This window comes from Chiloscyllium punctatum, chromosome 10 (genome assembly GCF_047496795.1).
Source record: "Chiloscyllium punctatum isolate Juve2018m chromosome 10, sChiPun1.3, whole genome shotgun sequence".
Lineage (NCBI taxonomy): Eukaryota > Metazoa > Chordata > Chondrichthyes > Orectolobiformes > Hemiscylliidae > Chiloscyllium > Chiloscyllium punctatum.
In genome coordinates, this window is record NC_092748.1 from 35,789,395 (window position 1) to 35,801,786 (window position 12,392).

The following is a 12,392-nucleotide window of genomic DNA, read 5'->3' on the forward strand; positions in this document are numbered from 1 at the left end:
TTCTCAAAATTAGGTCACATGATGCAGTTCAGTCCAAACTCTGAACAGTTTCACAGACACCGGGTGGATACCCTTGGGCAACCCTTGGGCAACCATTTTATTTCAACCTTGGGCACATTCTTCTGTTAGCTAAATAGGTCAATCTTGTTTTTAACAAATGAATTTTTACATACTGCATTTTCCTTTTTGCAAAAGTCTGGTAGCCTTTATGTTGTTTTATCTCCTATCAAATAAAAGAACCTATTTTCTCAGTTCTGTATGAAGGCATTTGTCTCCCCTTTATCCAATATAATGTTGACCAGCAAGTAACTGGCCCATTCAGAGGTTCTGAACCAAACTCTTGAATTAAAAAATAACAATACTGAAGAAGAGTCATATCAGACTCAAAACATTATCTCTCAACTGAAAACGCACAAATACAAGACCATAGGGAACTTTTTTATTTTACGTTATAGTGTGTGCTACATTAGAAAAGTACTGCAGTGCACTATTACACTGTGCTGGGCAATGTAAGGGTTAACTTATCTTCACAGGACTAATTCCAATGCTATATCACTGCATTAAAATCCCACTAACATTACAACATAGCACTGAAGTAATGACATTTAAAAGTGTCATATTGTCTCACACTTACCTTTCAGAATGTTGCTGATTCCACAGCAGGCTTACATTTTCTTTATGAGCTCTCAAACCTGATGTCCTTTTAATGGGTTTTCAAAATCCCACCCCACCATTCAAAAATTTCCAAGACAAAATCTGATTTTCATCCCCATTTAAAATGGGGATCCCAAATTCATTGGTGTGTTTTGGATCCTTGTCACTTCTCAATGTGGAAAACACTGGTGAGAAATGGTACGAGTCAAAGAATGAAGAAATTCCTTGAAATTTCTCTGTTTAAAACACTGAAACACACCTCGACAAAACTTAGGTCTGTTCCAATTTCTGGAATCCATGTGTATTCCACTTTAATTTGTGGAAACATTGAATGTGCAGGAGTCGGGCTGTTGTGGTGCAGCAGTAGTCTCCCTACCTCTGAGGCAGGAGGGCCAGATTCAAGTCGTATTTGCTTCAAAGCTTGAGTCACACAGATGTACAGGATGGAAACAGATGCTTCAGTCCAACTTGTCCATGCCGACCAGATGTCCTATATAAATCTAGTCCCATTTGCCAGCATTTGGCCAATTTCCCTCTAAACCCTTCCTATTAATGTACTATCCAATTTCCTTTTAAATATAATCGTACTCATTCCGTACACACAGCACCCTCTGCATGTAAAAGTTGCCCCTTAGGTCTCCTTTATATCTTTCCCCTCTCACCCTAAACCTATGCCCTCTAGTTTTGAACTTGCCTCACCCCAGGGAAAATACTTTGTCTATTTATCCTATCCATGCCCCTCCTGATTTTCTAAACCTCTATAAGGTCACCCCTCAGCCTCTGACGCTCCAGGGAAAACAGTCCAAGCCTATTCAGCCTCTCCCTATAGCTCAAACCCTCCAACCCTGGCAACATTCTCATAAATCTTTTCTGAACTCTTTCTAATTTTACAACATCCTTCCTGTCGGAGTGTGTAATAATATCTGTGAGCAGGTCGATTTAAAAATAAATACAAGCAGGAATGAGCGATTCAGCCCTTTAAGCCAGCTTTGTCAGTCAATGTGATCATAGCTCATCATCCAACTCCATACCCTGTTCCTGCTTCTTCTCCAAATCCTTTTAGTTCTCAAGTCATATCTACATCTTTCTTGAAAGTCTTCAATGTTTGGCCTCAATAGTTTTCTGAGGCAGAGAATTCCCAGGCTCACCACCCTCTGAATGAAGACATTCATCTTTAGTTCTGAACTAAAACACTTACCCCTTATCCTTAGACTGTGAACCCAGATTCTAAACTCTCTGGTCATCAAGAACATTCTTCCTATGTCTAGCCTATCTAATCCTGTTGTAATTTTCTAGTTTCTCTCCTCACTGTTCTAAATTCTGGTGAATATAGTCCTAGCCAATCCAGTCTCTCCTAGTATGTCAGTCCTACCATTCCAGGAATCAGTCTAGTAAACCTTTGATGCACTCCCTCAATAGCTAGAACACCCTGTCTCAGATAAGGAGTCCAGCACTGCACAATATTCCAGGTATTGTCTTACCAATTGTCATTCCTGAAGAAGGGCTGATGCCCGAAACGTTGATTCTCCTGTTCCTTGGATGCTGCCTGACCTGCTGCGCTTTTCCAGCAACACATTTTCAGCTCTGATCTCCAGCATCTGCAGTCCTCACTTTCTCCATTGTCTTACCAATGCCTTTTACAGTTGCAGCAAACATGCCTACTCTTGTACTTTAATTCTATCGCTATGGAGGCCAACGCACCATTTACCTTCCACGAATTCATAGTGCAGGTGCCCATTTATCAGGTACATATATGAGAACTTTGTTTATATTTGTTGCTATCTGATAAAACAGGACTTTATTGTTACAATGGTTATAGAACTGAATCAATGTATGCCACTTTAATGATTGGCTTGAAAAGGATTTCGTAGAATCCCTACAGTGTGGAAACAGGCCCTTCGGCCCAACAAGTCCACACCGACCCTCCGAAGAGTATCCCACTCAAACAGTTTACTTAATGTTTACCCCTGACTAATGCACCTAACCTACGCATCCCCAAACTCTATGGGCAATTTAGCATGGCCAATTCACTAACCTGCACATCTTTGGACTATTGGAGGAAACAGGAGCAAACCCACGCAGACACTGGGAGAATGTGCAAACTCCACAAAAACAGTCACCTGAGGCTAGAATCGAACCCAGATCCCCAGCGCTGTGAGGCAGCGTTGCTAGCCACCATGCCGCCCTTCCTAATTTTATATGTCTCTATAAGTTCCCCTTATATTCTTATATTCCAATGAATATAATCCCGGTCTAGTCAATCTTTCTCATAAACCAACACTGGCAACTCTGAAATCAACCGAGTGAACCTCATCTTTACCCCCTCCAACGCCAGTACATCCTTTCTGAAGTAAGGAGACCAAAACTACAAAGTGCTCCAGGTGTGACCTCACCAGCACCCTATACAACGACAGCATAACCTCCCTATTTTTAAACTCCGTCCCTCAAGCAATGAAGGACAATATTCCATTCGCTGTCTTAATGACCTGTTGAACTTGCAAGCCAACTTCTTGTGATTCATACATGAGAACACCCAGGTCCCTCTGCACAACATGGTGCAATTTTTCATCATTTAAATAATGGTCCTTTTTGATGTTGTCCCTACCAAAATAAAGGACCTCACATTTACCAACATTATACTATCTGCCAGACCCTCTACCATTCACATAACCAATCTCTATCCCTCTGCATACTTTATGGCCTCTGCACACTTTGCTCTACCACTCATTTTAGCGTGCGAATTTTGCACTTGATCCCTAACTCCAAATTATCAGTGTAAATTGTAATGGAGGTTGCAGGTCTGAAATAGAAGAGGCTTGTTGCTTCTCTCTTTCTCCCATCCCCTCAAGGACCTGAACCACCTTTTGTGACAACTCTGACTTCTGCTCCCCCAGCCCACCCAAGGCCTCACTGCCCCTCCATGTCTTTCTCTGTCTTTTCCAAGAGCTTATAAAGAATATATTTGGTCCAGGATGAGCTTAACTAAGTGTAGAAAATAGAATGAATTGAGTAATTTGGTTAAGAACACAGTCTTATTAGTGTGACATAATTAATATCTGAAGTACATGTGAGCTTGTAAAATGCTTGGCTCAAAATAGCAGGCCCAAAATAATAATGCTCAAGGTGTATTCTGGAAATGCAATTGAACATGTTCACTAATTTAAGACTGTAACTTTGTTTCATTGCACTATATCTTGACAAAACAGAAGGGTTTCAGAAAGCTTTTTGCAAACTGTATCTGACAAAAGCTGTTTATAACTTCAAAGTTTGGGAGAAGATTTGTAGCTTGGGTGCTCGTTGTTATGGTTGTGTTCGCCGAGCTGGGAATTTGTCTTGCAAACGTTTCGTCCCCTGTCTAGGTGACATCCTCAGTGCTTGGGAGCCTCCTGTGAAGCACTTCTGTGCTGTTTGACCCAATATACCAGCAACTATAGTGGACAGCTCAAACTGACAACCGGAAGCGGCAGAGACAGGCCACTATAAATGCCGGAGGAAACAGCACAGAAGCACTTCACAGGAGGCTCCCAAGCACCGAGGATGTCACCTAGACAGGGGACGAAACGTTTACAAGACAAATTCCCAGCTCGGCGAACACAACCACAACAACTATTTATAACTTGCCTGCATTTAATGAATTTGATCCACAGTTCATAATTTGTACTGTTTTAATATGCTTTCAGCATGCAGTGTATGAATTATTCTTTGTAATTATCATGTAAATAATCATCTGAATTACTGATTGCATTTCTCTCTCAGCACTGTGGTTTCATAACACTGTTGCTAAAGAGTTTGGAGTGGGAGTGAATGTATTTTGGAAACATCTTCCTGCAAACTGCTATGATAAAACGGACACTTATGGAAACAAGGACCCTGTGGCAGCCTCAAGAGCTATGCAGATTTTAGACCGAGCCTTAAAAACACTGGAAGAGCTTCCAGATGAATACAGAGACTTCTATGCACGGCGAATGGTTTTACGAATTCAAAGTAAATCATACAGCAATCATTATAAATAGAATATAGAAATAAGTCAGTTAGAGTGATAAGTTTATTTGGGTGTGTAACAATTTATAATAAAACTAGTTTTTGCTTTTTGAAAATAGTTTCTAAATTCCACAAGTTGCTAATTTAAGTTATCCCATAAGTTATGATCCGTAACTACATTAGCAATAGCCTTTATGCATAACTGTTTGGTTTGCAGTTTTGATACTTACGGGACTTATTGCCCTAATATTCATTTTCCAAAGCACCACTGAAACACAGAATATATTATGAGGTATTTTCATTTTGTGTTTAAATATCTTGCATAATCATTATGGCTGTAAAGTCCATGGTGTGCGTTCCAAATGGTGTGGAAAATAGCCGATTTCTTATCTTGTGTAAGTAATTGGCTAGTTCTTAAGTGCAAAATCATACTTCATATTGAGAATATTCATATCAGTACATCTCTATAGTATATTTAACCAAATACCAGGATACTATTTCTACAAATGCATTAAGGTCTCTCTCCCAATAATATCCAAAGGTGTAGAAGATCAGCAGTTTTAAAGCATTGCTGGTGAACCTGGCATGCTCTTTATAAATGTACAAAGGAGATGCTTCTAAAAGATGAGAATTCTCTGTGAAGTCAACTTCTATAAGACATGATGAGTCAGTACACTGTCATACCTAACATTAAAGAATGATAGATGCAACTATTGTGACCAATCACTTCCTCTGCTAGTTTTTTTAAGTGGTTGGTAATAGAAGGTGAAATCATGTAAACCTTACCTGGATCCATTATATCTATTCAGCAGAGCCAATTGTTCCCCTGCAGTGGCTTCTCAGCTAACTTTTATGCTATTATCTCTGGAGTACCCCAAGCATCTGTACATTGTGTTTCCTACCTATGACCATTGTATATGCGACATTTCAATGGCATTATCCACAAACAGATTCCACGCCGGTGACACACAAGTCTACTTCACCGCCTAATGTTTTGACCTGCCTGGCCCCCTCATACATCGGTTTTAGCTCATTTATCCCATATTCATGAATAGATATTTTGTCCGGTTTAACGTGGAAGAAGGGAGAAACTTTGATCCTCACCATAAACCCCTCGCTCTGAGGTAGAAATTCCAGCACTATATTCTCTTTGTTGGTAAGACCACCTACTTCCTGCCATAACATCCAACCCCATCCCAGTCCTTTCGGGGTTCATCCTTCCCTCATCCCTATGATACTCTGTGAACTCTACTTTCCAGTATTGTGAGGTAAAAACAATGACTGCAGATGCTGGAAACCAGATTCTGGATTAGTGGTGCTGGAAGAGCACAGTAGTTCAGGCAGCATCCAAGCAGCTTCAAAACCGACGTTTCGGGCAAAAGCCCTTCATCAGGAATAAGGGCAGTGAGCCTGAAGCGTGGAGAGATAAGCTAGAGGAGGGTGGGGGTGGGGCGAAAGTAGCATAGAGTACAATGGGTGAGGGGATAAAGGTGGGGGAGGGGATAAAGGTGATAGGTCAGGGAGGAGAGGGTGGAGTGGATAGGTGGAAAAGGAGATAGGCAGGTAGGGCAAGTCCGGACAAGTCATGGGGAAAGTGCTGAGCTGGAAGTTTAGAACTGGGGTGAGGTGGGGGGAAGGGGAAATGAGGAAACTGTTGAAGTCCACATTGATGCCCTGGGGTTGAAGTTTTCCAAGGCGGAAGATGAGGCATTCTTCCTCCAGGTGTCTGGTGGTGAGGGAGTGGCGGTGAAGGAGGCCCAGGACCTCCATGTCCTCGGCAGAGTGGGAGGGGGAGTTGAAATGTTGGGCCACGGACTGGTGTGGTTGATTGGTGCGGGTGTCCCGGAGATGTTCCCTAAAGCGCTCTGCTAGGAGGTGCCCAGTCTCCCCAATGTAGAGGAGACCGCATCGGGAGCAACGGATACAATAAATGATATTAGTGGATGTGCAAGTAAAACTTTGATGGATGTGGAAGGCTCCTTTAGGGCCTTGGATAGAGGTGAGGGAGGAGGTGTGGGCGCAGGTTTTACAGTTCCTGCGGTGGCAGGGAAAAGTGCCAGGATTGGAGGGTGGGTTGTAGGGGGGCGTGAACCTGACCAGGTAGTCACGGAGGGAACGGTCTTTGCGGAAGGCGGAAATGGGTGGGGAGGGAATATATATCCCTGGTGGTGGGGTCTGTTTGGAGGTGGCGGAAATGTCGGCGGATGATTTGGTTTATGCGAAGGTTGGTAGGGTGGAAGGTGAGCACCAGGGGCGTTCTGTCATTGTTACTGTTGGAGGGGTGCGGTGTTGACGAGATGCATTGGAGGGCATCTTTAACCACGTGGGAAGGGAAATTGCGGTCTCTAAAGAAGGAGGCCATCTGGTGTCTTCTGTGGTGGAACTGGTCCTCCTGGGAGTAGATCCGACGGAGGCAGAGGAATTGGGAATACAGGATGGCATTTTTGCAAGAGGTAGGGTGGGAAGATGTGTAATCCAGGTAGCTGTGGGAGTCAGTAGGTTTGTAAAAAAATGTTAGTGTCAAGTCATTAATGGAGATGGAGAGGTCCAGGAAGGGGAGGGGGGTGTCAGAAATGGTCCAGGTAAATTTAAGGTCAGGGTGGAATGTGTTGGTGAAGTTGATGAATTGATCAACCTCCTCGCGGGAGCATGAGGTGGCGCCAATGCAGTCATCAAGGTAGCGGTGGAAGAGGTGGGGAGTGGTGCCGGTGTAATTACGGAAGATCAACTGCTCTACGTAGCCAACAAAGAGACAGGCATAGCTGGGGCCCATACGTGTGCCCATGGCTACCCCTTTGGTCTGGAGGAAGTGGCAGGATTCAAAGGAGAAATTGTTAAGGGTGAGGACCAGTTTGGCCAAACGAATGAGAGTGTTGGTGTAAGGGTACTGTTGGGGACGTCTGGAGAGGAAAAAACGGAGGGCTTGGAGGCCCTGGTCATGGCGGATGGAGGTGTAGAGGGATTGGATATCCATGGTGAAGATGAGACGTTGGGGGCCAGGGAAACTGAAGTCTTGGAGGAGGTGGAGGGCGTGGGTGGTGTCTCAAACGTATGTGGGGAGTTCCTGGACTAGGGGGGATAGGACAGTGTCAAGGTAGGTAGAGATGAGTTCAGTGGGGCAGGAGCATGCTGAGACAATGGGTCGGCCAGGGTGGTCAGGCTTGTGGATCTTGGGAAGGAGGTAGAACCGGGCAGTGTGGGGTTCCCGGACTATGAGATTGGAAGTTGTGGGTGGGAGATCTCCTGAGGTGATGAGGTTCTGTATGGTCTGGGAGATGATGGTTTGGTGATGGGGGTGGGGTCATGGTCGAGGGGGCAGTAGGAAGAGGTGTCCTCGAGTTGACGTTTGGCTTCAGCGGTGTAGAGGTCAGTGCGCCAGACTACCGCTGTGCCCCCTTTATCCGCTGGCTTGATGGTGAGGTTGGGATTAGAGCAGAGGGATTGGAGGGCTGCACGTTGTGAGGATGAGAGGTTGGAGTGGGGGAGGGAGGTAGACAGGTTGAGGCAGTTAATGTCCCGGCGGCAGTTGGAAATGAAGAGGTCGAGGGCAGGTAATAGGCCAGCGCGGGGTGTCCAGGTCGATGCAGTGTGGCCTCTTACAGGTCCATTTGCATTGTTGCTTTTTGTTTCCCCCTTCTTTAAGATGCTTCCCAAAATCATAACTCTTTGATGAAACTTTTGGTAATCTATTCGACCATCTCCTTTGACTTGATGTCAGTTTATTGTTGATTCTGCTTTCACAAAGTTTCTCAGGATATTTTACTATGTTAAAATTGCTATAAAAATATATAATTTTTAAGTGGCTGCTAACAATGTAATTGATGAACTAATGACAGTTTACATATGGTATCTGTTTGTTGACAGAGGATGAAACATACAGATGTACAAAATCTCTTTTCCTCCACATGTTATATATAATGTAAATATAAATACTTGCAAAGAAGGATAATATAGATCAGGGATGTCGTTCACAAAATGTGGTTCACAAAATCCAGATACCTTAGTCCTATTTTTCATTTATATTACAAATTTAGTCATTCGTCATTTTTAAACGTTACATGCTTAAAAATTTGGAGTGCATGGTCCTTAACAGTATTGCCTTTTTCTGGATCATTCCCAAATTTCAACACCCAGGTTAGTAATGTGAAAGCCCAATGAATAAAATGGAACGTAGATTTAAGTTAGCATTTAACTCCCAGCTTCAATGGTCGCAGCTAATCAACCCACGAAGTCAGAGGTTCAGACACTTCTCATCAAGACGATCCTTCAACAAAATAAACTTTTTGAACTTTTAAAACCAAGAAAATCATGGACCAAGTATATTGGGGATGCTGGGGTCAGAACACAATTTGTATCCAATGTCTTACATAGAATGTGCCTTTATTGTCCATGATCAGTATCACATTTGTATGTCAAAGGCTTTTGTACCCATGAGAATCTCTCCTAATTAAATAATTCAAAAAGCGAGCTTTTTGAGTTTTAAAATAAAGGTTATTTATTCTCTTCCACTTACCTTGAAAATAAGGCAACATTTCACTGGCTCTTCTCTCTCTCATATATTCTCACACAAAGATTAGGTATGGGTCAAGATAATGTACTGTTACAGTTATAATGACTTCAGTTTTGTTTGTAATAGGTTTGTGGTTTCTTAGATAAATTTGATCCTTCATGTTTGAAGTGAAGATCTCAAAGTGAAGAATTCTCAATAAACTGAGAGATTTCTTGCAGTTGAATTTCCAAGTGGTTGGATCCCTAGTTAACTCTCTGTTAAAACAGGTTAGGTGAGTCCTTTCTGTTAAGATTACCCATTTCTGAATTTTACTATTTATTACGTTGATTGCTTAGATCACTTACAATTTAATTAATTTAGGTGGAACTCTGTAGATTTAAAGGAAGGCAACATACTGGCTTCCTCATGTGATGTCCACAGGTTTGAAATCTTTTTATTCCCAAAGGCTTGTATGTGTTTTGATTTTAGTCATTATGTTGTTGTTTAACGCCTTGGGAGTTTGAGGCAGCCAGTCTACTTTAGATGAGGGAAACAATCATTGCACAATGGAAGGTTGATGGGATCTATTCACATTTGTCTTAAATTCCAATATTCCTTTTTATTCAGGGGAAAACAGGGACAGAGGTTGCCTGGAATTCTTTAGTTCCTTCGTATTGATTGATCCTCAAACAAGTGGACATATGAATTTTCAGCATAGCTGTAACTGGCCACATTTAATTAGGCGTTCATAAGAGACAGCATTTTGAGTTTCAGATAATGCTAACAGTCAAATGATTGGCTGAGGCTACTTTAATTGTCTGTATCCAGTATCATGATAAAGCAGAGGTTCATTATCCATGTCATATGGTGGGCTGGTTATAGGGAGAGTGCGTCTAGTGACAGATTGGAGAACCCAAAAGTATAGTTCTGTACTACTATTGGCTATTAGGTAGTTAATGCTGCTGTTGCAAGTATAAACCTGCAAAAAATGATAGTGTCGTAAGGGGAAGCTGATTGGAGTAGAACTTGGTAAATGAGTCTTTGCCCTAGTTTGACTAGTATGCAAGCATATCATCCTTAAAAAAGAGTTGTTGTAATCCCCTATTTAGGAATTGGGCAACAGATTTAGACAGTAGATTTGGTTGGCTCAGGGCCGAAGGGCGTGTTCCTGGGCTTTCTTCTTGTTTTTTGTACCATGGTGGATGAAATTTAATAGTAGCATTTAAAAAGGGAAGGTACAATGAAAGAGCAGAATATATAATGTTTGCTCAGGCACAGACACATTGGAAGAAAGGTCAGCTTTTCCCATCATCACTTTCAATTCTGCCACTGTTTCTTAATTTGCCAACTAGCTTGTTCCAGTATTGGATGAGAAGAAATTTCCACCAATTAAATATTAGTAAGAATAGAGCCTTTGTCTTTCCTCCCATATACAAACATACTTTTCCAGCTACAAACTCCGATTTCTAACCACTAAGTCATGCCTTCCTAGCAATGATTTGAGACTGTACCAGAATGATTGGAACTGTGTGTCATATTTGACAGCGAGAAGAAATTCTGGCTGCACCTTTGCACTGTCACTATGATTGACTATTTTCAGGTTAGTAACAGTGCCTGACCCAATTCCGGATTCAGGTCATCTGTTGCAGATACTCTTATCCACATCTTTGTAACTTCTAAACGTGACTGCTCCAATGTACTCCTGGCTGACTTCCCATAAATTATGCTTTTCTAATTTTGAGGATACCCAAAGCTTCTATTGGCTATGCCCTAACTTGCTTCAAGTCTCTTCACCCATCATCCCGTCCTCGTTGCTAACCTATATTGGTTCCCAGTAAATTTAACACCTTGGTTTTTAACATCCTTGATTTCACTTTGTTTCATAGCCTCAAACCCTTTTATTTAAATCCTTCAGCTCGAAAGCCACCCATGATGCATGATCACTGAGCTGGAAGGTTCATCACCATCATACTAGGTAACATCAGTGAGCCTCCAGTGAAGCACTGGTGTTATGTCCCACTTTCTATTGATGTGTTTAGGTATCCTTGGGTTGGTGATGTCATTTCCTGTTTGGTGATGCAATTTCCTGTTTCCTTTTTTTTCTCAGGGAATGATAGATGGGATCCAAATTAATGTGTTTGTTTGTAGAATTCCAGTTGAAATGCCACGTTTCTCAGAATTCTCGTGTATGTCTCTCTTTGGCTTGTCATAGGATGGCTGTGCTGTTTCAGTCAAAGTGGTGTCCTTCCTCATTTGTACGTAGGGATACTAGTGTTAGTGGATCATGTTTTTTTGTGGCTAGTTGATGTTCATGTATCCTGGTGGCTAGTTTTCTGCCTATTTGTCCAATGTGGTGTCCCTTACAGTTCTTGCAAGATATTTTGTAAATGACGTTTGTTTTGTTGATTTATAGGATCTTTTAGTGTGTTGGGGGGTTGTGGGCTGCCATGATGTCAAGAGATCTGAGTAGTCTAGCAGTCATTTCCGAGATGTCTATGATGTAGGGGAGACTGGCTAGGGTTTCTGGGCGCATTTAGTCTGCTATCTCTATCAACAAACACATTGGGAGGTAGATGAGATCCAAATCAAAGAACCAAAGAACAGGGAATGACATCAACCAAGGAAACCTAAACACAAATAGAAAGCGGGCTACATCACCAGTGCTTCACCAGGCGCTCACTGATGATGTTACCTAGTATGGTGACAAAACGTCTGTAAATAAACCTTCCAGCTCATTGAGCAAACTTACATCCAGAATCTCAACCTGAGCTACAAAACTTCTCCAAACACGCTATCCATGATATCTGAGTTCTAATTCTTCAGCATGCCTGACATTTAGTGCTCCACCACTGGTGGTTATAGAAACAAAGAAGATAGGAACAGGAGTAGACCATTTAACCGTTTGAACCTTCTCTCCCATTCAATATGATCATGGCTGATCACCAAGCTCAATGCCCTAATCCACCCTCGTCTCTCCCTTGATTCTATTAGTCACAAGAGTCAGATCTACCACCTCCTTGAAAATACAATGTTTTGGCCTTAACCACTTTGTGGTAACTAATTCCACACACTCACGGTCCTGGGTGAAGAAATTTCTCCTCATCTCAGTGCTAAAAGGATTACTTTTATCCTTAGACCAGAACCAGGGGTCATAATTTCCCAACGCCGTTAAAAACATGCTGCATTTAACCTGTCTAGGCCTGTTTGAATTTTACAGGTTTCTATGAGTCCCCCTCATTTTCTAAACTCTGGTGAATACAATCCTAAC

General features: G+C 42.2%; 1 protein-coding gene across 3 annotated transcripts in view; it reads left to right on the top strand.

Annotated features, from left to right (window-relative positions):
- tyw5 (tRNA-yW synthesizing protein 5) overlaps positions 1–6,047 on the top strand; it is a 53,035-nt gene extending 46,988 nt beyond the window's left edge. The window contains exon 7 of one of the 3 annotated variants that reach the window (XM_072578912.1): positions 4,411–6,047. In XM_072578912.1, coding sequence (XP_072435013.1) covers positions 4,411–4,667 — 257 coding nt within the window. In that variant the 3' untranslated portion in view covers positions 4,668–6,047. Of the gene's footprint in view, positions 1–13; positions 4,162–4,410 lie in introns of those variants that run through there. The other 2 variants (XM_072578911.1, XM_072578913.1) reach the window with 2 other exon arrangements.
- Positions 6,048–12,392: the final 6,345 nt, after the last annotated feature.